Raw genomic sequence first — 24,164 nt, forward strand, 5'->3', positions numbered from 1 at the left:
TGGGACAACATTGATGTTGCAAAGAACTGGACATCACTCCAAAATTGATGAAAAGACAAGATGAAAACTGGTCAGGGTGGCTGCCAAGAGACCTACAGCAACACTAAAGGAGCTGCAGGAATTTCTGGCAAGTACTGGTTGTGTGTACTGCTTGTGATATTCTCCTGTATTCTCCATATGTCTGGGCTATGGGGTAGGGTTGCAAGATGGAAGCCTTTTCTTACAAAGAAAAACATCCAGGCCTGGCTAAAATTTGCAAAACAATACATCAGGTCTCCCAAAAGCATGTGGAAAAATGTGTTATGGTCTGATGAGACCAAGGTTGAACTTTTTGGCCACAATTCCAAAAGGTACGTTTGGTTCAAAAACAACACTTTACATCACCAAAAGAACACCACCCCCACGGTGAAGCATGGTGGTGGCAGTATCATGCTTTGGGGTTGCTTTTCTTCAGCTGGAACTGGGGCTTTAGTCAAGGTGGAGGGATTATGAACAGTTCCAAATATCAGTCACTTTTGGCCCAAAACCTTCGGGCGTCTGCTAGAAAGCTGACTAAGAAGAATTTACCTTTCAACACAACAATGACCTCAAGCATACATCCAAATCAACAAAAGAATGGATTCACTAGAAGAAAATTAAAGTTTTGGAATGGCCCAGCCAGAGCCCAGACCTAAACCCAATAGAAAATCTGTGGGGTGACCTGAAGAGGGCTGTGCACAAGAGATGCCCTCGCAATCTGACAGATTTGAAGCACTTTTGTAAGGTGGAGTGGGCAAATATTGCCATGTCAAGATGTACCATGCTGATATTCAATTTTTTTGGGTAGGCATCTCTAATTAAATCAAAACGCGCTTCTACAAGGTATTAGTTTAAGGGTGTTGCACACTTATGCAACCAGCTTATTGTACATTTATTTTTTATATTTTTTCTCCTAACAGATTTGTTTGTTTTTCAATTGAACTGTACAGGTTATAGGTCACATTAAAGGTGGGAAAAGTTTTGAAATGATTTATTGTGATCTCATTTTTTATATCATAAATCCTGGCATTTTAACAGGGGTGTATACACTTTTTATATCCGCTGTATATATGTATGTATATATATTATGTGTATATATTATATTTTATATATATATATATACATTATATATATATATATATATATATATATATATATATATATATATATAAAATGTATGTGTGTGTGCGTTTACTCTAAATGTCTATTGACTTCAGTCTTTTTTTTCTTTACAGCAGTTATACTAATAAGACTTTGTCATCTGAGTTTTCTCCTTTTTCTAGGAGATTTTCACTTGATATTTGATGGTGGTACTGTAGCTCTTCACATGCATGCTGAATTTCATTATTTCCATGGATGGCACTTTATTATGTTGCTGGAAATATTTTTTTTGCAATCGCTGCTAATAAGGTATTGCTAATAAGGTATTTACTTGAGGGTTCTTGACTATGGTTTAGCATAATTTGTTAAATGGGAAACATTAGCACAAGTGTATACATGATAATGTTACATGTGATACAACATCATATGTTTTTAGTCACATGAAAAAAGAATTGTTGGCATGCTTTGGGAATTGCAGCTCAAAGAACCAAAGAGAATGTGCACAGATGCTCCCTGTACAAGGGACTAACTTGTTCTCAGAGATTTACTATTATGGTGAAGATATTTGACATGCAGTTGTCATTTGTGAAAGTCTGCTTCTATGAAGATGTTCAGCATTAGATCACTGTTACAATAGCCTAAGCTACTTGGGTTGTATCTTTCCAAGGCTATGACCAACTGGCCAGCTTTTCAAAGTTAAAGGATGCTTTCTACATGCTCTGATTGCCTGGCTCTCGACCAGAACTCCATATAAAAAAATCGTCAGAGGTTTTTTTTTCTGGCAAAGTGCACTCTTTCTGCAGGCTTTGTGGAAGTGATGGTCAGCTCATGAACCCTCAAGGTGGGCAGATAAGTCCCTTTCTAGGGAAAACCTTCCACTGTTGTATTTTTGAGAAAAACAACTTTTTTCTATGAAGTTAATATTTACTCTCGGGGAAACTTGTACTATTTGGACTGTCATTCTGTGCCAGATTTTATCACTATGAATGCTGTTGGAATTGGAAACATATTGTGTTTAAATCTGTATTTTGAACTTTTTCTAATGTTCTGTTATAGAATTTGTGTTGAGACGAGACTTGATGGCTCTACTATAAGCTCTTAAATCCCAAGCCCTTGAAACCCACTGTTCCGATGCCAGGGACTTCATCTTGTAGCTTTGGTAGGGTGCTGCTCACAGCCATGGGTAGGGAGCACTGCTCTTTCTCAAAACTCTTAATATCAGTTCTAGTAAGCAGCTGTGAGGAGGTAACTGTGAGTTCAGATTAGGGAGCAGGAGGGGAAAATTTCAAGTTTAGGGAGAGTGTTGGGATTTTTAGGGTTAAGAATCAAATGGGAAATTTAGGAATAAGGAGGGGAGGTGGAATTATAGGTTTAGGGAGTGGGAATGGAGTTTTAGGCTTAGGGAGTCATCACAGAATTTAGGTTAAAGGCTGAAATATTGGGATGGGAACTGGGTGAGAGTTTTAGGTTTAGGGTTAAGTTTCTAATAGGGAAATGTAGCATATAGGATCTGGTCTTGGGAGGTATGCAGGAAAGGGAGATCGAGCTAGTGGAAGTTCAGGCACTTACTTTTTCAGGCAGGTGTGATGCGAGCAAATGTAGTAGACCCAAGCTTGGTACATTTAGAGTCTTTCAGGATGTTTTTTTTTTTACCTCAATACCACGTTTTTATCTGGTACTGAGTGTATTGATTGTTAAACCCTCTACTAACCATCCTTGAAACTTGCTTTGCACCTGAACCTATGGAGTTGTTACCAGTCTCCCTGGTTCTTCATATCCCCTCATCTGCAAGAAGAAGGTTGTCCGGGATACTTCAGGTGTCAGGCTGGCACTAGTTTTGCCTTACTCACCAATGGGTTAGTTTCCTGTGACCGGATTTTTGTCCTTCAACCAGTTGCCATTTACCTCCATCCCTCTAGTGTTGCACCTACAGCCACTAAGGACCAGGGATAGACACATCCTCTGTGAGGGTTGTCCTCTGTGGGCAAGGGAGAACAACTCCTACCTGTCTTGGGGGAAAGGGTGGGCGAAGGTCTACTGCATAGATGGGGAAAGAGAGCCTGAATCCTGGAATAGTGTGCCTACTTTAGATCGGTCCTTTTCTAGGGAGCTTTCCAGGAAAAGAAATCAAAAAGTAAAAAAAACTTCTGTTTCTATTTCAGTGGACAGAGATGATTTGCTGGGACGTGCTGTGGAGTTAATTTCTACTTTTTCTTTACATACTTTTCTTCAGGAAAGAAGAGAGTTTCTTCTCTGTTTCTAATTTTCAATCGTAAGACCAGGAATTGGAGGGTGAATGTGGTGCTTCAGGATTTTCTTCATAACCTGAAGATTTTCATTTTAAGAAAGGTGTCGCTTCAGATTTTCCACCAAAGGACCTTTTCTTTAACTTTTATCGATAATGAAAAAGGTTTACTGTAGAATTGGAATGAAATTCTTATTTCCCAGCAAATGTATTACAATTTGTTACAGCTGGATATTCCTCCGTTTTCAGGTGTTCTTGCAGTTTTATCTGATTTTAAAGCGGGTTTTCCTGACCGCTTGTAGTTCACCTGACAAGTCAACCTGCTACCCCTAGGAAGTCTGGTTATACAGGGTACTCCAAACTAACACCATAGCAGACCTAGCAGTAATTTTCATATCTCAAACTGCTTCTGCTGGGCGAATTACTAATGATAATTCCATTTCCTCTGATAAAGATGGGAAAACTTTTGACAAATTCTTCTGTCACTTCAACATTCCAAATTTTAAACTGTAAGGCTCACATGTTTAAGTTTTTACTTTTATATTTTTAATACATGGAAAAAGTTAATCATTAACCTTCCATCTTCTGAGGTGAAAAAGTCTTTGAATGTGTCTTGTATCTACTTCTCTGCTAATTATACCTTAAATAGTTATTATGGTTCTGGTGATACTGCCTCCAGGGCTGCTGCTTCTTGGTCGGTCATGAGAAGATTTGCTTGATTACATTTTCAAAATCTTAAAGAAATCTTGAATCCTCCCTTCTCACAGAATAGTTTTCCTGGGATGTCTGTTAGATTCTACCTTGGGAAGAGCTCTTCTTCCTCCTCTAGACAAAGTAGAGATGTTTCAACAGTTCTTTAAGTTTTTCCACTCAAAGCATGGTGTTTACTAGGGAATTTTCCAGAATTCTGGGATACAGGGCTTCTGTGATTCTTGTTGTTTCATTGGACAGACTTCACTTATGTAAAAACTCAGTGGTACCTCCAGTCAGTGTGGTATCAGAATCTGCACCTTTTATCTTTTAACATCACAGTTCTGGAGTTTGAAAGATGAGATGTTCTGTGGTGGGTAGACCAAGTTCTCTCTGAATCCAGGTCTTCCATTCTCCCTTCCACTTCCTCTTCAGTCTATCTAAACAGGTTTCAGACCTGGTGTGGGGAGCTCTGTGTAAAAGAGTAACAGTGCACAGTCTGTGGAACAAACACAACAGTCATAAGCATAAAAATACATGATGGCAATTATAAATGCTTTGACAGCCCTAAATCATCTGTGATCTCCAGGACCTCTGTAGGCTTTCACAGGCAGTACCGCTGTGATGTGGTATATAAACAAATTGAGGCAGGTACCAGCTCTTACCCTTTTGGCAGACTTGTTAGAATAGCCTGGGACGTAACAGCTGGACTCAGTTTTGAGTCTTACATCAGAACCAAATATTGTATCAGACAAGCTAAACAGGGCCAAAACATTTCCTCATGAATGGAAATTGTACCCGAGGGTCTTCAGGAATTGATCCAAACTATTGGGAACACCTCAAGCAGACCTTGTTTGCCTCCTTTCAGAACAAGAGTTAAAAAAAATTCTTCAGTGGGATCCCTTACAAACAGACAAGAAGATGGACACTTTCCCATTGACAGGGATGTTTGTTTATGCTTTTCCACCCTTTCAGCCAATATCTAGAGTTCTTCTAAAGGTCCGGAAAGACTTTTCAGAGATCATGGTGGTGACTCCCTTTTGGCTCAGTCAGCAGTGGTTCTCCCTTCTTTTGAAATTGGCCAAGACCAGTTACCACAAGCTTCCCCACAGACTAGATTTTCTCAGAAAGGATGATGTGTCTGATACACCCAGGATGAAATGTTTGCAGCTGACTTGCCTGGATGATATAATTTTAGGCACCTTTTTCCGAGGTTGTGCAGCAGGTACTGAAGGAGGCCCAAAACCTGCTACTAGAAAATCTAAGTGGAAAAGATTTTTATAGTTTTTATTTCAAGGACCAGGACCTGTTAAAAGTATGGCTGCTTCTGGTTCTTGATTATTTCTGCTTGTCTGGCTTTTTATGCTCTTTTCTTCCTATTCCCAAGTTGAGCAGTTTTTGAAAGGTGGTTTTACATGGCCATCCAAGTAGACAACAGGTGGTCTTCCTTGCAGTCTGAATTTTGTGCTTGAAAAACCTTTTTTTTTTAACCACCTCCATCAGGCTAAATTGATGTTCGTAGCATGTAACACTTTTGCTCACTACTCTGACTTCTGCAAGAAGAATGAGTTACAAGCTGTTATGATGAATCAACCCTACCCTTACCTCATTTTCCACAATTACAGGGTCTCATTGAGAACTACTCTTCCTTTCATGCCTTTAGTAGTTAATGAGGTTACCTTGAGCTTGTCTGTTAATCTCCCTGTCTTTGTTTTCCAGAACCCCCAAAACAAGGGAGGCTCTCCACATGCAACTTGGAAACTACCTAGACAAAACTTAGTCCTTCAGGAAAGTTGATCATCTGTTTTTCTGTCCTAAAGGTAAGAGAAATGGGCAACCAATGTTGAAGTAGACTATGTCTAGATGGTTGTCTCATGGTATTTCTTTTTATTCTTACCATAATAAGACATTTCCAGTCAAAGTTATGGACCATTTCTTGAGGGCTTTGGCTTCTTTGACATTCAGGAAAAGGGATGGACTGTAAAAGTATTCTAGTTGAATCAACTTGGTTCTCTGTATTTTAACTTTTACAAAGCAATATAAATTGGATTCCTTTTCCAGGTCCAGAACAGGGTTGTTACGACCATTCTCCTGCTGCTTATGGTTCTTTATTTACTTCCTCCTCCCTTTTTGGTTTCTATGCTGTGCTAATCTACCTGAATAGCTTAGTTTATTGCAACGGTTATCTATTACTGAACATTGTACAGTTGTGTAGTTTACATACTGTAACAGTAGATGTTCTAATAGATCATTGTTGTAGTTGTTGTCCCCTCCATCCATCCTCCTTTTTTTTTGTGTGTTTTGCCAGGGTATGGATGTATGTGATCTTGTTTTACTTTTCCTGGCATTTTTCCCTTTCAGGGCTGATGTCTGTCGTCTTGAGTTAAGAAAGTTGTTAAGGTTTTGGTGCTCTAACTGCTTTTTTTATATGGAGCTCTAATTAAGTTCCTTTCATAGTGTGTGGAAGGTACCGTTTACTTTGGATAAGATGACTGATTGGTCATATCCTTGGCAGGATATAACCTGAATAGCTTGGGCTAATGCAATATTGATCTGTTAAAGCATCTGCTGTTACAGTAAGTAAACCTACACAACCATATTTTTTTCTTAGATGCACCTTCTGCTTAATAAGAGTTTTAAAAGGTCTTAGTGTTTGTAGTATGAAAATTATAAAAAAACTTTTTCCAGTGTTCTATCCCACAACATTTACCATTGTATTACAGGTAAGGCTATGAGAAAATGGGTTGAGTCCATCACCAAAATTATTCAACGAAAGAAACAGGCACAAGCGAATGGACCAAGCCACAATATTACATTTGAAAGCCCTCCTCCTCCAATTGAGTGGCACATAAGTCGACCAGGAAGTATAGAGACATTTGATTTGATGACGCTACATCCAATAGAAATTGCTCGACAGCTTACCTTGCTGGAATCAGATCTTTACAGGTATACTATCTGATCTGCTTGCATGCATGAGCTGCCACTGTTCTCCATTAGACATTTTATGGTCTGTGTTCTCAACTGCAAGTTAGAGGATTTAATATATTTTTTCTGTGCTTACTATTTTAATTGCGGTTATATTTTTATTAGATGGAGGCAAGGCAAAATTGTCTGTTTTTTTTTTCCCTTAATTTGCACATTGCGTATTCTGCATTTCAGTTGAATACAGGTGGAGTTGAGGTGTCACACGTGGTGAGTCATACAGGGTAGTTTCATGTGTTTTGTTCCAATGTAAGTTTTAATGATATCAGAAAATCTATATTATATTATTATACTAATCTAACATTATTCTGGATGTACTGTTACAGATTCCTTTTATTTCTATGTAGTTTACCCCTTCTCTTTTCTAACAAGCTTATCTCCTTTACAGCATTTAATAAATCTGATACAGCTGGTTTAGTTTTTGGTTTTCATTTTCTAGTAATTGCTTTTTTGGCAGCCAAGAGCATTAAACTTAGTGCGGCCTTACTATGTTTAGGCAATTCAGTATCTGTATTCCAGCTCAAAAGAATAATTTTCCAAATTACAATAATTGCTTTCCCAACATTTCTGACAAAGTACCCTGTAGGGAATTTTTTAAATCTAAAAACTTGTTGCAGTCCTCCCAAAAAATGTTCCCAAATACCCCTCTGTTTATCATCGCACCTCTAGCAATTGTTGTGTACATGTGGAAAAATTCTCTGAAATCAGCTTGGGTTATAAAAATATTTTTGCAAACACTTCTATACAAAAATCCTAAACCTTTAAAATTGTGAAATTGTATTGCATACTTGGGGGCCATATAAATATCCTCCCGTTCCTTTGTATATTGTTTTTCATTCTCATTTCCCAGTCTTTTTTTAAACACCTTTATTGAATTATCACTTGTGACATAGGCAAAGTTGCATTTACTTAGCAATTTCTCCGATTTCCCTAGAATTACACAGAATGCCTTTACGTCTATAGAAACCTGGCTAAACGATGCACAACTCTACCGAACCCCCAAAAATCTAAACTGTTACTATTCTCAGCAGAACCACCAACTCCAAACTTTAAAATGTACTCACAAAACAACACAGAAATCAAACCAGTGAAGACTGCTAAATTATTGCTTGTTTATTTAACATTTGTTTACCGCAGAAATCTGACTGAGCAAGTTGCCCATTTTCAGCAGAGGCCCAGGGAGAAAAGCTCAACATAGAAACAACATAACAGTAAGAAATATGAACAGTAAGTAATTTAAATATTAATGAAAGTCAGAGAAAATAAGGATCGCTTAGTAAACACACATCACAGTTCGTTAGTAAAAAGCTTGCAGGATCACATAGTAATACATATTTTGACAGTTACACTTAATAGTGAAAAATCATTTGAGACAGTACAATTTCCAGTGTTACAGTGCAAGGCTTAATGTACAGTGGCACTGTGTCTCAGAAATGCCTGTTTGGTGCTGCACATTGTTTTGCTTAATGTTGTTATACTTATAATCCTTATATTCCCATAGGTTCAGTAAGCAAAAGAGATGTAGTGAAAGTGGAGAGTGGGAGGAGAGGGTGGGGCGGGTGAGGAGGTGTGAAATAGGTTCAGCTTGGTGAGGAGCAGGAGCATAACCAGTTGTCATTTAGGTGGGACTTTAGCAGTTTTTTGAAGTGTGCTGGGTTTGCTGTGTTTAGTGTGTTCTGGGGGGTGGAGTTCCATGATGTAGATGCATAGTTAGAATACAGTGAGTCTCCAGGGTTGTTGGATTTAGTAATTTCGAGCATTAATTTTTCAGAGGATCATATAGTGTTGCTGTTGAGGTGGATTTGTACTAGGTTCTATAGGGATGGACATTTATCGGGTAAGTGAACTATGGAATGGTCTATGGATATTGGGCATAACCATTGATGACAAACTCACCTTCAAGTAGCATATTTTCAATACAATAATTAAAAAAAAAAAAAAAAAAAAAAAAAAAAAATACACACCTCAAGCTGGGCAAACTTTGTAGACATAAACTTTATTTAGATAGGCCAACCAAAATAAAACTTGCAAACACTCGACTTATCCCTTCCCTCCTCTGTAGAAGCCCCATTTTCACCAACCTTTCCACATCTGTCAGTAATAAACTGCAATCATGTTACAATGAAATAGAAAAATTTGCCTCTGGGATGCCAAATTGCACACACCATTGCCAGGCCATTGTGGAATTAAATTGGTTTGAATTCCTCCATTACCCATCTAACTCTTGCCCACAAACTGATATATAAACCCAACAATGGCCCCGTACTTCATTCTATCCTACAATCGGCTTCACTTCATAATCTCGAAATAGTGAAATCTTGAATTTCAGTTTTTCGAGACCATGAAATCGAATCCACACAACACCGAAACACCAAAACTGCGAAGCCCAAAACCACGAAATTCAAAACGCCTAAAACACAGCACACACCAGACCATACATGTACCACAACACCCACATCACAACATAAACAAACAAAACAGCACACATCCACAAACCTACAACACAAATAAGCAGGGGGGGGCAAGCCCTCCTGCACCCCCCACCCCCCTACTTATATATGCTAACTCTGAGATGGCACAAACAGTAAACAAAAGCAAACCTATATACACACACACACACACACACACACACACACACACACACACACACACACACACGCACACACATTCTACAGTCGCTCACGCACACATCACAGATATCAGCACACTCATATACACTCAAACTCTCACCCAAAGCCCTTACAAAACACTCACTTACCTGACATAACACCTAAATCCACACACGGCACTGCACACCATCGACATACAATCCTGGACATTACGTAGCGTAAAGCCATAACCGCAAATTCAAGATATTCGAATTTGCGATTATGCACGTTTGCTATTTTCAGACTTTGACTTCATAGTCTCAAGATACTGAAATTCAACATTTCAGTATTTCGAGATTCTAAAGCGTTTCCCCTACAATCATATCTCTCAACCTGGAATCTTCGGTCTATCAACAAACAGCTTTTAAGTATAACCAAACTCAATAAAAGAGCTGGACAAAGCCTATATTCCTATACCATTGCCAGATTATGGAATGCCCTACGTTCCTCAATCATTCAACTAGACTCATTTAAAAACGTTCAAATCTGCACTAAAATGCCACTACCTCAATAATATCTGTTCCTGTGCACAAAAATTTAAGCCACCATAAACAAATAAAATTTAATTATCCACTCTTTTTTCCTTTCCTCCATTAAGTAACTTCTCTCAAACTTCTAAGAACTTTCTCTGTATCAACTAACCTATTCTAATCTCTCTATCTACTCCTAGGCAATGTCTAGATCCCCCTAAGTATTTAAAGAACTGTTTATCTTGTATCTAACTACAATCTTTATTTGAAGGCTTTTTATTCTTAAAGTACTGTATGTTGTATATTAATAGCCAATGTAACTTTTACAAAGGCTATGCGCCTTGTCTATATTATCTTTAAAATACTTTGTACTAAAAATTTTTGTTTAGCTTTTCTCCCCGAGGCTCCACCGAAAATGGGTTTCTGACCCAGTGGACTTTCCCGGTCAACAAATGTCAATAAATAAATACATAAAAGTAATCAAACTGTATTAACAAGTTCGCATTTACAAACATTATACTTAATGTATATTGCTATCTGTCATATAACCTAAGCAATATTACATAAATTATTCAGTTCCTGTGTTTTTTTTTAAACCATCACTTACGACATAGGCAATCATACATTTCTATAAATGAAAATAAACCACACCAGCATTATCCTAATTTATGAATTTAACATCACAAATCATGCTGACACACTCCCAGTTGCAAACATTATACATCACTTATAATCTACCCAATCATTTTTAGTCAAACATTACATAGCTCATTTAAGTCCTGCCTTCTTTTAAACCTCATTCCTCCCCATATGTATTGTTCCCCCATTTCCCATTTTTTTCCTGTGGAGTTTGTTCCTACCCTTTTTTAAAGATCTCAATTCCAGTTGTTTTATCTTTGTTACTGCACTCACTACTTTTAGTATAGTTGTTTTGGATTTTGATTTCCATTTTCTAGTAATTGCTTTTTTGGCAGCCACCATAATTAGACGCAACAAGGCCTTACCATGTCTAGGCAGATCCAATTCTGTATCATAGCTCAGAAAAATCATGTCCCCCGTCATGCCAATTTACCCACCCAGCATCTCTGACAGTGCATCTTGCAGGGAATCTTTAGTCTGCCAACTCACTGCACTACCAGAAAATCTTTTTTCCCTGTCACACCTCCAAAATGTGCTGTCTACCCGAGGAAAACTTCTCTGGACTCGGGATATAAAATATCTGTGTAAACATTTCCAAGCAAAAATCCTAAATCTTCTAGATTTTGTTGCATATTTGGGAGACATACATACATCCTTCCATTGTTTTTGTGACTTGCATGTCCAGTCTCTCTTCTCAGTCCTTTCTAGCCTCCTGTGATTGATTCCTATAGTTATCATGGAGCATTTTATTTGCTGTAGTAGTAATTCCTTTTTTAATGCAGCTTCTGTTCTAGAGTTTATTAAAAACTCTACCACTGCCCATTTTTTTTTTCATTTAAGACCCCCTATTTCTTTCTCTTTCCCTATACTCTGATATCATTCCTTGATGGGGAAGCCAATCTCTAACCTGCAGTCCAAATAAATTCTTGGTGTCTTCCCATTCTGTCAGTTTTCCTGTGTAGGTATTTGCTTCCAATACTTTGGTTCCTTTGCCAGTTTTCTCCAATAAATTCCAGCCCCCTATTGTCTATATCGCTAATTGTAGTCATCGCTATTGGCAGAATCTTTTTTCTTCATTCAATTTTGGCTTGGTTCTTAGGATACTTTCTGCTGCTTTATAGATATAATATTCTGTATGATTGTTATTTTTCTTAAAGGCCTGCATGTAAAATCTCAGTCTCTCCTTATTTCTTGAGCCCCCCCCCCTTTCATCATAATCATGTTCCACTTTGAATTATAACTTTCTGCTTGTGCTTTGTATGGTATCCTTTACTGTGTAGCTCAGAAAATACCCATTTAGATCGGGTAATCCCAGTCCACCCTGTTCTACTGGAAGAATCATCTTATCCCACTTGACTCTTTCCATCTTCCTCTCCCAGATAAAGTCCTTTAGAGCTTTATTAATTGCTATCCACAACTTATGCCTGACCTGTGAAGACTAATGGGACTAAAAACATTTTAACAACTTGTATCCTACTTTCCATATCCATATAACAAAGTTTCAATTTCCTCAGTTTTTGTATTTTTTTTTAGTCTCTTCTCACATATCATTAGCTGCCATACTAGAATCATTTTTAAACCATACTCCTAAGTACTTAATTTTATCATGTCCCCATAAATATAGGTATTGCTGATCCAATTCATATGTGGGTACATATTTTACCGCTATTACCTTTGTTTTAGCTTCATTAATTTTATATCCCGAAAATACACTGTAATGTCTCATTCTGGTTTTGTCTGGTATAAAATTATATCATCTGCAAATATAGTCAGCTTTTCTTGACTACCATACCAGTTGTATCCTTGAATTTCTGAGTCCCTTATTTGCTTTGCCAATTGATCTAAATATAATGTAATGAATAAAGAGGAAAAAGAACACCCCTCCCTGATTCCTCTTCTGAAGCAGAAATTATCAGAGAGGACCCCAGCCACTTTAATTTTCTTCTCCGATCCCTCATATATCCTTCTAATCAGCCTTATAATTTTTTTCAGGAAATACAAAAGATTCCATTGTCCTGCTCATAAAGTCCCAGCCTACTCTGTCAAATGCTTTCTCTATATCAAGACCCACCAAAAATTATGGTATTTTCTTACTTTCTGCTTCCCCCTGGATCATCAGTGTTTTGTTAATGTTGTTAAATGTTGTGCCTCCTCTCCACAAAACCACATTGGTCCATATCTGTCATTTTTGGCATGACTTTTACCATTCTTTTAGCCATTATAGACATGAACACTTTATAATCATGGTTTAGTATTGAAATGGGCCAGTATGTAGCTGGATCTGATGGATCTTTACCCTCTTTGAGTAGTATAGCTACCACTGCTTTCTTCCGGGATGTTGGTACTTCTCCTCCTCTTAAAAATGCTGTTAAACAAAACCTTCCAGATCTTCATTAGTTTTTTCCCTTCTAGCTTCCAAACTTCCACAGGAATACCATCTATTCCTAGGGACTTTCCTGTAGATTGGTTATACATCACAATTTTTATCTCATCGGACTTTCCTGTAGATTGGTTATACATCACAATTTTTATCTCCTCCTATCCTAACCGTTAGTAATTGAACCTTGTCTACCTCTAACCTTTGCATATTTAATTCTTCCAGAAATATTTCCTTGTGCATCTTTTCTTGATTTCCATATTTATCTGCTTTGTACAGACTTTCTGAAATATTTCTAATACTTCTACAGGAAAACTGATATTAATCCCTGGTAGGATACACTGTCTCTAACCTGCAGTCCAAACTACTACTTGGCCTCGTCCTACTCTGTTACCTTTCACTCTGTAGTTATTTGATCCCAGTATCTTGCTTCCTTTTCCAGTTTTCCCCAGTAAATTCTGTTACCATCTTGCCTATTTTCTATACCCCTACTTGAAAGTCATCCCTGTTGGCAAAATCTTTCTCCATTCCCATGTTAGCTTAGAATATTTTCTGGAACTCTGTTAATTTAACATTGTGTATGATTGTTGTTATTCTTACATTGTGTATGATTGTTGTTATTCTTAAGGATATCCATCCAAAATCCCACCCTCTCCTTATTTCTTGTACCCCCCTCGCCTCTTCATCATCATCCCTTTTCACTGTGATTTATAATCTTCTGCTTGTGTTATGTATATGAGCCTTAGCTGTGGAGCTGTAAAATATTCCTTCAAATATGGTAATCCTATACCACCTTGCTCAGTTGGGAGGATCAGCTTATCCCATTTAACTTCTGTTCCCCTCACATATAAATTATTTTAACTCTTTAATTATTGTCCACAGCAACTCCTCTGGTTGATAAAACTATGCATGTCCTGTATATAAAACTAAAGGGTCTAGAAGAATTTTCACTGCTTTTATCTTACTATTCATATCCGTAAACAAAGAGCTTCCAATTTCTTAGTTTTTGAATTATCTTTTGTGTAGTATCTTCCACCATATTCTTAGCTGCCATAACAGAAGCCTTTTTTAATCCCTACTCTTAAATAATGTTATCTTGTCCCCATGAATATATATTGCTTAACCAATTTGTGAGTGGGTACACTATTTACTGCTATAGGTTTTGCTTTGTCCTCATTAATTTTATACCCTAAAAATACTTACTCTAAAAATGTTCTGCAGCTCATAGATGTCCTTTTCTGGATTTATCAAGTACAAAATATCATCTGCAAGTAAAGCCAACTTTTCTTGACTACCGTACCAATTGTATCCTTGAATTTCAGAGTACCTTATTTTCTTTTCCAGTTTCTTTAAGTTTAAAGCAAATCACAAAGGGGGAAGAAGACACCCTTGCTTGTTTCTTCTCTTCATAGTCAACTTATCAGAGGGGGGAACCCTCCCACTTTGAATGATCAGAGGCAAGAGTTGTATGTCATCCTAATTAACCTTACTATTGTATCAAGGAATGCCAATGCTTCCATTGCCCTAGTGTTAATTCCACGCTAACAAAAACCCATAAGCAAAGGTCCCATTATTTAAAGGCCTTCCTAAAGCATAAAACATTGTTGGCTTTAGGCCAAGAAGTGATGGCTTCACAGAGAGCAGTGTCTTAGAAAAGCTCAGTCAGGTTACCCAAGTGCTATCAGAAGACAGAGAAGTAGTTAGCAACTAAGATTTCCACAGTCATTGAGCATATAAGGCCTTTGATACCCATGTTTTCCTTTCTAAGCCTGCAGGTATTGGCCCTTGAGAAAAGCTAGTTAGGAAAAGTTATCACCCCATCCCACCCCTAGGCTCCTCTGACATCTATTTCTATTTTATCTTCCACTGCCTTTGACCCTTCAGTAGCTGAGAGTAGGACATTGATGTCTCATTCTTGACTCTCCTTATTGGAACTATCTGTTGTGTCCCATTCAGATACCAGTTTCCAAGCAGCAACAGAAGGTTAGCCTTTTATGATTCCTGTGATCTCTTTCCCTGTCTGGATACTCCAACAATTTTTATCCAGAAGCCACCCAACCTTGAAGAATGGACTTTCTGCTTTTTAACAAAGAAGATCAGGATGACCAAGCTTGCTGTGCTACCCCAGGTAAGTTTGATGTCCACTTCTGAGATGTTCATCCTGTGGGTGACCATCTTAGCCCCTGCATTCTTTGATTCCTTTATTCCAGTGTGTGTGTGTGTGTGTGTGTGTGTGTGTGTGTGTGTGTGTGTGTGTGTGTGTGTGTGTGTGTGTCTGTGTGTGTGTGTGGCAATGTTGCAAAAGATCCATGTCCTTCCTCCCCCTATAGCTTTACAATCCAAGTTTAGGATTTCACCTCCTACCACGAGAATGAGACCAGCTTCTTTGGAATTGGATTCCTGCAAGGAAAAGGGCCTCGCTTACTCATCTTAGCTGTATTCTTCCTTGGTTATGACACCAAGGTAGAATCCTCTACCCAACCCTCCAGAGAAGGTCTCCTTCCGAGAGAACCTTAACTGAGTGCGAGAACATTTCAGATGGAGAACAAAAGAACTTTGACTACCACAAACAGTAGTTGGATCTTTGGCACTTTGAAGAACATTAACTAGTGTCTGTACCTCCACTAATCCAGACTTTGATGGACACTTAAGAGTGCACTTCTGGAACCTGATTCTTACCTACCAGCAGTCAGAAAGCCAAATCATTCTGCAGCATGGAAAAAAATGTTAAATACTTGTACAATAACTCATGGTGGTTGACTTTACACTGATCTCAATGAATGTTGCTAGGGGCTTCAAGTTGATGCCAGCTAGTAAAATACTGTCTAATGACAAGAAAGGATGTATATACTTGATAGATTTGGAACAATTTTTCTTTTTTGTTGGCTTGGGCATTACCAGATCTACATGCTCCAGTAATAAAGAGGTGATATTAAACAAATAGATGATGTATGAGAAAATTCCTGACTCAGTCCTAAAAGAACTGTTTTTGAACCTGTACATGCTATCAAAAGTGGTCATGATATGACAGATGCATGTATTAGGGTGAAATCTTCATGTTCAGTGATCACATGGCATGAGTGGTTAGAGGCCCGACCTGTGCTTAACATAAGTAGAAAACTGCTGAATGTGACCACCTTGACAAAAAAATTCTTTGTCCTGTTGTTGAATGAATTCCTTGAACGTTTTCATTCCCATGTTGAGAGTCATCTGTTGATCAATGGAAGCAGGAGCCATGTGGAGAAGCCATCATTTAGTCAGCCACGAGAGTTCCTTACATCCAGGCTATGAGGGAGTTTTGTTGTGTGTTCTAAATCATCCCTTGGTTGGGGGAACATGTAACCTGCATTACTGTGGTGACTACATCTTATTTATCCAAATGCATGCTCCCTTACACTTGTGCAGTGAAGTCTGCCACTATACAGTGGCTTGGTGGACTATCCTCTTGCACCCAGACTGCAAGTAGTTCCCCTTTCTGTTGAAGGCTTTGTGCTTGCATGTGGAGAGCTCTGATCCCTCTATCTGGATGGATATGCCCATCCTTTGTGATTCCTGTTTCAAATGTCTGAGCCGCTAATGAAACTGTTGTCTCTTGGGCCCATAGTAAGTGGCTACCCACCCTCAAATAAACTGTTCAGAATGTTTGAGAAAAAAGCCAAACCATCAAGCCAGTGAAGCAGATTTTTTGTTCCCAGTATTCAAGTGTAATAGAAATCCATTCATCACTCATACTGTTGCAGTAACTTTTAAGCTATAAGGATTGTCTTGCTTGAGAGACAACCACCACCCAGCTTCCAAAAGCTATGGCTTCCTCTCACACTGTCTCTGACATCTGATTAGTTACCCCTGAGGAGAGAAAATCAGCAGTCAGATTGGAAAATCAAATACTTTCTTGCTGCCTTGTGAAGCAGATTGTCAGAGGCTTCACAAGAGGAGCACTCAGCCTACAGCTACTTTGTCTTGGACGTGTCCCTTTGGAGAACTCTTCCACACATAAAATGCAGCTTCGGTGTTTGTAAGGAGGATATATTGGACAAAAAAGTGCTATTTACTTTTATTTTAGCTGTTTACCTTCAAAAAATCCTGCATTTCTCTTCTATTGGAAGTATCCTGTCAGGGACAACTAGTTTTAGCTTTGGCTAATTATGGCGGGCTTATTTAGTGACAAAATGTACTGCTTATGTTAACTTTTTATTATTTAAAGAAATTTTGAGTGGACAAATGTTTTACTTTGACATGGACGACTGTGGGTTATATAGTGCTTCTGTTCATACTGTGACAACTTGCTTGCCATTTTTTATGTCAGACTAAATGTATTTGAAGAGGTTTTTGCCAGGAATTTATTGTGCTACTTATGCATTACAGTATTTTGTGGACTGTGTATGTGTGTGTGTATTCACTAGACAATCTCGAAATACTGAAATGTCTGATTTCAATATTTTGAGACTGTATAGTTGAAATTCAACATACACGAAAACCCACAACCGCGAAAACCAAAATCGCGACCATACACACACCACTACCACACAAACACACATACACCTACCTAACTACACTACAACAAACAAAACACACAAACACAACATAACCTACAAACACACCTACCATACCTATAAGCTGCCCCCACACCCCCCTACTTGTGTGTGTGTGTATGTATATATATATATATATATATATATATATATATATATATATATATACTTAACTCAGAGATCACAATAAACACACACACAAAAAACATCACTATACACACACATACACAAAAAACACCACTACACACACACACACACACACACACCACTACACACACACACACACGCACACACTAAAATCCCTACCCAATACCCTTACGTAAACACCACTTGCCAGAATCCCCAGCTAAATCCACAAACTGCACCGCACGTCACGAATGCGACACCACGACAGCGGATTCGACATTTCTGCATTCGAGATGGTGCAGTTTCACGTAACTGCACTTTTGACTATTCAGTCTCTGAAATACTGAAATTTGACATTTCAATATTTCGCTATTGTCTAGTGACCCTGTGTGTGTGTTTGTGAGAGAGAAAGTGCAAGTCTGCTACTTGTGCAAAACATTTGACAACTTTTCTTCTGACTAACTCATTCCAGTGATTCCGACCTCATCTGAAACACTCCCCTCATCACTGCATGGATATTTACCCTGATCTTGCTGTTCCATCATCTGTAGTCCCTAGAAGGAAAAACAAATGCTTACCAAAGAGGCCTTGACGACTCTACAGGCTCAATCTTAACCTCAGCTGATGGTGGGCGATTCTGCAGTGGCAAGCAGTCATTCCTCAGATCATTCATTTAACCTCTCTCTCCTTTATCTGTATATCCCCTTTCAGTCATGAAGAGGGGGTCAGTCACATCCTCTTCAGCTATTCCACTGTCTGAACTGGACATGGGAAAACCATATTTACTGTAGCAATGAGACATTCCAGGGGATGCTGCTCAATATGGCTAGGGAAAGTGACCGCTTGATGGGGCAAAAGTTTTTTTCTCATAGTCTGTCATTAGGGATACCTTTTAAAGAAAAAAAAAAAAAGTTAAATATTTATCAAAAGACGTTTGTGTGTGCGATATATATATGTATGTACACACACACACACACACACACACACACACACACACACACACATACATATATAGGTATGTGTGTGTATGTATATATATATATTTACAGGTACCATATTCTGAGTAGCAGGATTGTGTGTCATTAAAAATGTTTTCGTGAAGGTAAGAAAATCATCTTTAGATATATATATATATATATATATATATATATATATATATATATATATATATATATAGATGACCTTAACGAAAACATTTTTAATGACATACAATCCTGATGCTCCGAATATGGTACCTGTAAATCAGGTCAGTAGAAACATCTCTGCGGAAAACATGTCAGATGAATCTGACATACAGAGGGGGACAAGGTTTTGTCTCCTACAGATTCTTTAAAAAAAATCTTTATTAAATTACCCTATATGAATGTAGACCATGTTAAGTTTATATAAATGACATTTTACAATGACGCCCCATTAATATCCTAAAACATGCATGCTGATTGGTCAGCGTGCACGTTGCAAGTCAGACTTATACTAATGGAAAAAGGTCCAGTCGCCCAGACTTTTTCCATTAGTATGAGTCTTTTTTTTTTTTTTCTTACAGCAACGGAGAAAGCAAGATCTCCGTTGTTTTTTTAGAAAGTGTCTCGCTATGTTAAAGGAGTTTAATATAGCGAGACAGCTTTAAAAAAAGCAAAGGAGAAAAGAAGATCTCCGTTGCTTTTTTTAAAGCTGTCTCGCTATGTTAAACTCCTTTAACATAGCGAGACACTTTCTAAAAAGTAACTGAGATCTTGCTTTCTCTGTTCCTTCCACCCACAGCTCTGATGTACTGCGTAAGCGTATGCATGCGCAGTACATCAGATCTGCCGCAGAATACCGGACATCTGTGGAAGGGCAGCAAGGAGGCATTATACAATGCCATTATTTAAGAAAACTTAAAAAGTAATTGCTTTTTTGGCAGCCATCATAATTAGACTCAGCAAGGCCTTACTATGTCTTGGCAGTTCCGAGTTTGTGTCATAGCTGAAAAAAAATCATTTCCCTGGTCACTACCACTTGCTCACCCAGCATCTCCAGCAGCACAGTCTGCAGAGAATTTTTAAAGTCTACAAACTCCTTACACTCCCAGAAAATATGTTCCCAGTTACCTTTTTTTGCTCCATCGCACCTCCAACATTTGCTGCCTGAGGAAAAAAATTCTTTGAAGTCTGCTTGAGGTATAAAAATACCTATGGTAAGCACTTCTAGATTTTGGTGCATATTTGGGAGACTTGCATATATTCCACATTGTTTCTTTGTGAATTGCTTATCTAATCTCTCTTCCCAGTATTTCCTCCCCTTCTCTGATTGATTCTTATAGTTGTCATGCAATATTATACATGCTGTACTAATTATTCCTTTCTTAATGGCAACTTCTGTTCTAGATTTTACTAAAAACACTACCAGTGCTGGTCTTTCATTTAGGACCCCCCCCCCCCATTTCTTTCTCTTTGCCTATACTCTGATATCCGTCCTTGATATGGAATGCAATCTTTAGCCCGCAGTTGAAATAAGTTCTTGGCATCTTCCCACTCTGTTACCATTCCTTCTCTAGTTATTTGCTCCTAGTACCTTGGTTCCTTTGCCAGTTTTCTCCAATGCATTCCTGCCCCCCCCTTGCCTATTGTCTGTATCCCTAATTGCAGTCATCCCTATTAGCAGAATCTCCTTTCTCCATTCCCATGTTGCTTAGTTCTTAGAAGACCTGCTACTTTATGACTATAATAATCTGAATGATTATTTTTCTTCTTCTTAAATGTCTGTATCCAAAATCTCAGTTGCTCTCTCTTACTTGAGCTTCCCCCTGTTTTATCATCATCTCTTCCAAATTTGAATTGCAGATCTGAAGTTGTTTTCATTTGATCTTCACCCTTGTGGGAATACAGATCTGACTCTGCCACATTTTCTAGCATCGGATGCGAGCTCCAAGCTCCTCCCTTATGCGTAATTCCCCTGTCTCCTTCCTCCCTTCAGATCTCATTTGCCGTGCTCGTTGCAAGCATCGCGGCTTTCTTTTGGGTAAGTGAGTTAAAAATCTAAAATCCTACTCTCCTTTCTATCTAAAATTCCTTTTCTATCAGTACCCACCCCTACCTTTCACTCTTAGCATCAATTAAAAAAAAAAAAAACTCTCTCTCCTTACTCTCCCTGTGCTATCTCTAGAGTGCATGTCTGTTCTGTTTGGGCCTTTTTCTGTTGCTGAGTATGTCAGAGACACCCAAACCAGGATTCTGTAAGTTCACAGAGTGTGGCCATAAACTTTCCCCGGTGGATGGCAACACTCTGTGCATGTTTGCTTAGGCGTCTCTCATCTTGATTCCTTCTGCTCGATCTGTGCAGGGTTCAATCCCCGCTCTTTGATCGACAAGAGGAATAAACTTATACTCAAGGGCCTTCTCCCTCCACTTACTGTGGAGGCCCAGGCTACCCCTTCTGCTTCTGGCTCTGCCCCAGCCTCTGGGACTCAACCTCCTGCTAAGAGGACTGGGAATGGAGAGAAGCGTAAACACCGTGACAGGCTGAGGAAACTGTTCCCTGACCGCTCTCCCTCACCTGAGCCACCAACTAAGTCCAGATTGGCTCCTAGTACCGGTTCTCCCCGGAGGTGCCTCGGAGCTGTTCCCTGGTATCGACATCACCTCTCTAGGCTGGTGTTGGTGTCCTCCTCCTCCACATCCACTCACAGCCTTACTGAAGCTGAGGTGGACAGGATGATACAGAGGTTCATGTGCACTCAGATACAAATGGGAATCTTGCCTGCCCCTCTCCCTCCAGTACGGGGGGGGGGGGGCATGCAGTCCACCTTCAATCCCGATCACTCCTCCTCTGATCCGACCCCTGGTTTCGGAGTCCTCGGGTCCAAGGACCCTCAGCGTCTCAGCGTCAAGGGGTCAGTGCTGACAGTACCTGGTACCTCAACGCCGACCATTCCCTTCAGCAGGTCAACTCCTGCAAGCTTGGAGCCATCCAGCTCTCGGAGCCATAGCCTCGGCGCCGGATCTGAGGTGGTGGTTTTGGCTCTTGAGGTTTTCAGAGCCCAGCCTTCCAGTTGGAGTCTCGGAGCCTGGAGGTTCAGCTCTGGCTTCCCCATTGATCCAGAGGTTGATGGACCCAATTGTAGCCCCTACTCAGGGGGTTCGTTCTCCTTCTGACTTTTGATGTGGTGGAGAGGGTTCTCTCTATCCCATTGAGACCCTTGACAATCTCGTTCTCGTAATCCGTCCTGGCTGCCATTGTTGCTGGTTTGGATTCCACCATCCTGCCACCTCTGGGGCAGCCTGCTTCTTCTCCATCCCAGGGAGCTCCCACATGGGAACAACTGGATGTTTTTGACCCCCCCCCCGAGGAGGTTCCTTGAAAACACATGTGTAAAAGGAGGCACTTAGACTCCCTGTCTGAGTCTCTCTCAGAGGACACAGACTTGGAGGTAGGGGAGGGTTCCCCCTGATCACCCCCAGAGGATGTCTCATTTGGCGACATCATGGAGATCCTGTGACAGCGTGGAGGTGGTCAATCCAGAAACCCAACTGTGATGAGTCTGTGTTCCTGGTGGCATTTGGTGCAGGACCCTGTACTTCCTAGGTGTCCCCTCCCACAGATGCTATGGTGGATCTTGTGACATCTTGGGCGTGGAAGGAGCCTAACACGGTGGAGCCAATCCCCAAATGCCCTGATAAGGTCCTTCGCACCCCTTCTGACAAACCACACTGGTCAAAGGGACCCCCTGTCAATGCCATGGTGGTGGCAGTGGTGGCCATCAAGAAAGAGCTCACACAGGAGAGCTCCACGGTCCACCTACTAGACAGAGATTCTAGGACTTTGGACCATTTTCAGAAGCGGGCCTACATTTCAGCTATGTTTTCTGTATGTGCACTGAGCTATATGGCACACGTTATTAGGCTTCAGCGAGACCTAGTGAAGGAGGTCGCTGAGTCTACCCCAGGATCCATGTTGGTGGAGAATAAGAAGGTCTTCTCCTCTTGAATGGCCACCCTCACTTCCATTACCAGTACCTATATACAGCTTCTTTCTCATGCTACTGAGGGCACTGCCAGAGCTGCCGGAGCAGGCATTGCCATCAGGCATCATGCCTTGCTCTGACTTTGTACCTTCTCTGAGTCCCTCAAGGTGTCATTTACAAATGCCCCGCACAATAGTTCCACACTCTTTGGAAGATGGTACGCGACACGCTGGTCCAAAGCAAGAAGGATGGGAAGACTGTCTACCAGCAGAATCCGCTTCTCAACCCCTCAATGATCCTTCTCAAGGAATCAGCAGGGGCCGAACAAGATATGGCTCCGGAAGTCTCAGGGTTATTCCCAGGATGCTCGGGATTCGCCTTCCCCCAAAGGCAGAGGGAGATTCGACAGATTCTTCCCTCACGGCAGACGGGGCCCAAGGATCCAAGGGATTCATTGTTGGACAGGCCTCGAAGCAGCCCTGAAGGGTTGCCTGACTCCTCGTCTCTGGAGGCAGTCTGGGGTCGACTCTTGCTACTCCCAACAGCCTTTGGAGTCAATTACAGATGATCAGTGGGTGTTGCGAATCATATCCAGAGGATACTCAGTCCCCTTCATTCAAATATCAATTCTGTCCAAACACCTCCCGGACATTCCACCAGCACAATGGGAGGAAGCAGTAGTGAAATTCTCCAAGCTGATCGAAAAACGTGTCATTCAGCCCGTATCCTCAGACCAGTCTGGATCGGGCATCTATTCCAGGTTCTTTTTAGTGCCAAAGACCTTTCATCCCTAAACCTGTCAGTTGCCGTGACAAAATTACGCATGGTCACTGCCCAATCCATTCTGCCCTTTCTGCAGAGAAACAACTGGGTGTGCTTAGCAGACCTCCAGGATACATACTACCACATCAAAATGGACCGCCACTCTCGGGGGTTCCTCCACTTCTGGCTGGGGGCCAATCATTACCAGCTCAGAGCGCTACCCTTTGGTCTCACAACTAACCCCAGGGTGTTCACCAAAGTGAATGGCAGTGGTGGCTGCTCACCTGTGGCTGCAGGGTTTCCAGGTCTTCCCCTACCTGGACGATTGGCTCCTTTGCACTCCCTCCAGGCATCATCTCTGTCAAGCCAGGGATCTCTTTCTCTGGACCGCCAGTCAGTTGGGCGTGAATATAAATTTCAACAAGTCAGTATTGACTCCAGTTCAAGTTTTAGACTTCATTGGGGCTCTGTTAGATACCATTCAGAGCAAGATTTTTCTAACTGCAGACAGACTTCAATTCCTCAGACATTATGTACTGTACATTATTCAGACCCTGTCTCCTCCTGCAGAGTCAGTGCTTCAGGCATTGGGTCCATGGCGGCTACAGTCACTCTGATCCCCACGGCTCACC

General features: G+C 40.2%; 1 protein-coding gene across 1 annotated transcript in view; it reads left to right on the forward strand.

Moving 5' to 3' along the window:
• The window catches only part of LOC122790011 (son of sevenless homolog 1-like), a gene marked incomplete at its 5' end in the record, with an annotated part of 1,046,520 nt that overhangs the window by 423,662 nt on the left and 598,694 nt on the right, over nucleotides 1-24,164 (forward strand). Inside the window, 1 exon segment of the mRNA XM_044057549.1 lies at nucleotides 6,778-7,000. Coding sequence (XP_043913484.1) covers nucleotides 6,778-7,000 — 223 coding nt within the window.

The sequence above is a fragment of the Protopterus annectens genome, chromosome 1.part2 (genome assembly GCF_019279795.1).
Source record: "Protopterus annectens isolate FY-2018-M chromosome 1.part2, PAN1.0, whole genome shotgun sequence".
NCBI classification, from domain to species: domain Eukaryota; kingdom Metazoa; phylum Chordata; order Ceratodontiformes; family Protopteridae; genus Protopterus; species Protopterus annectens.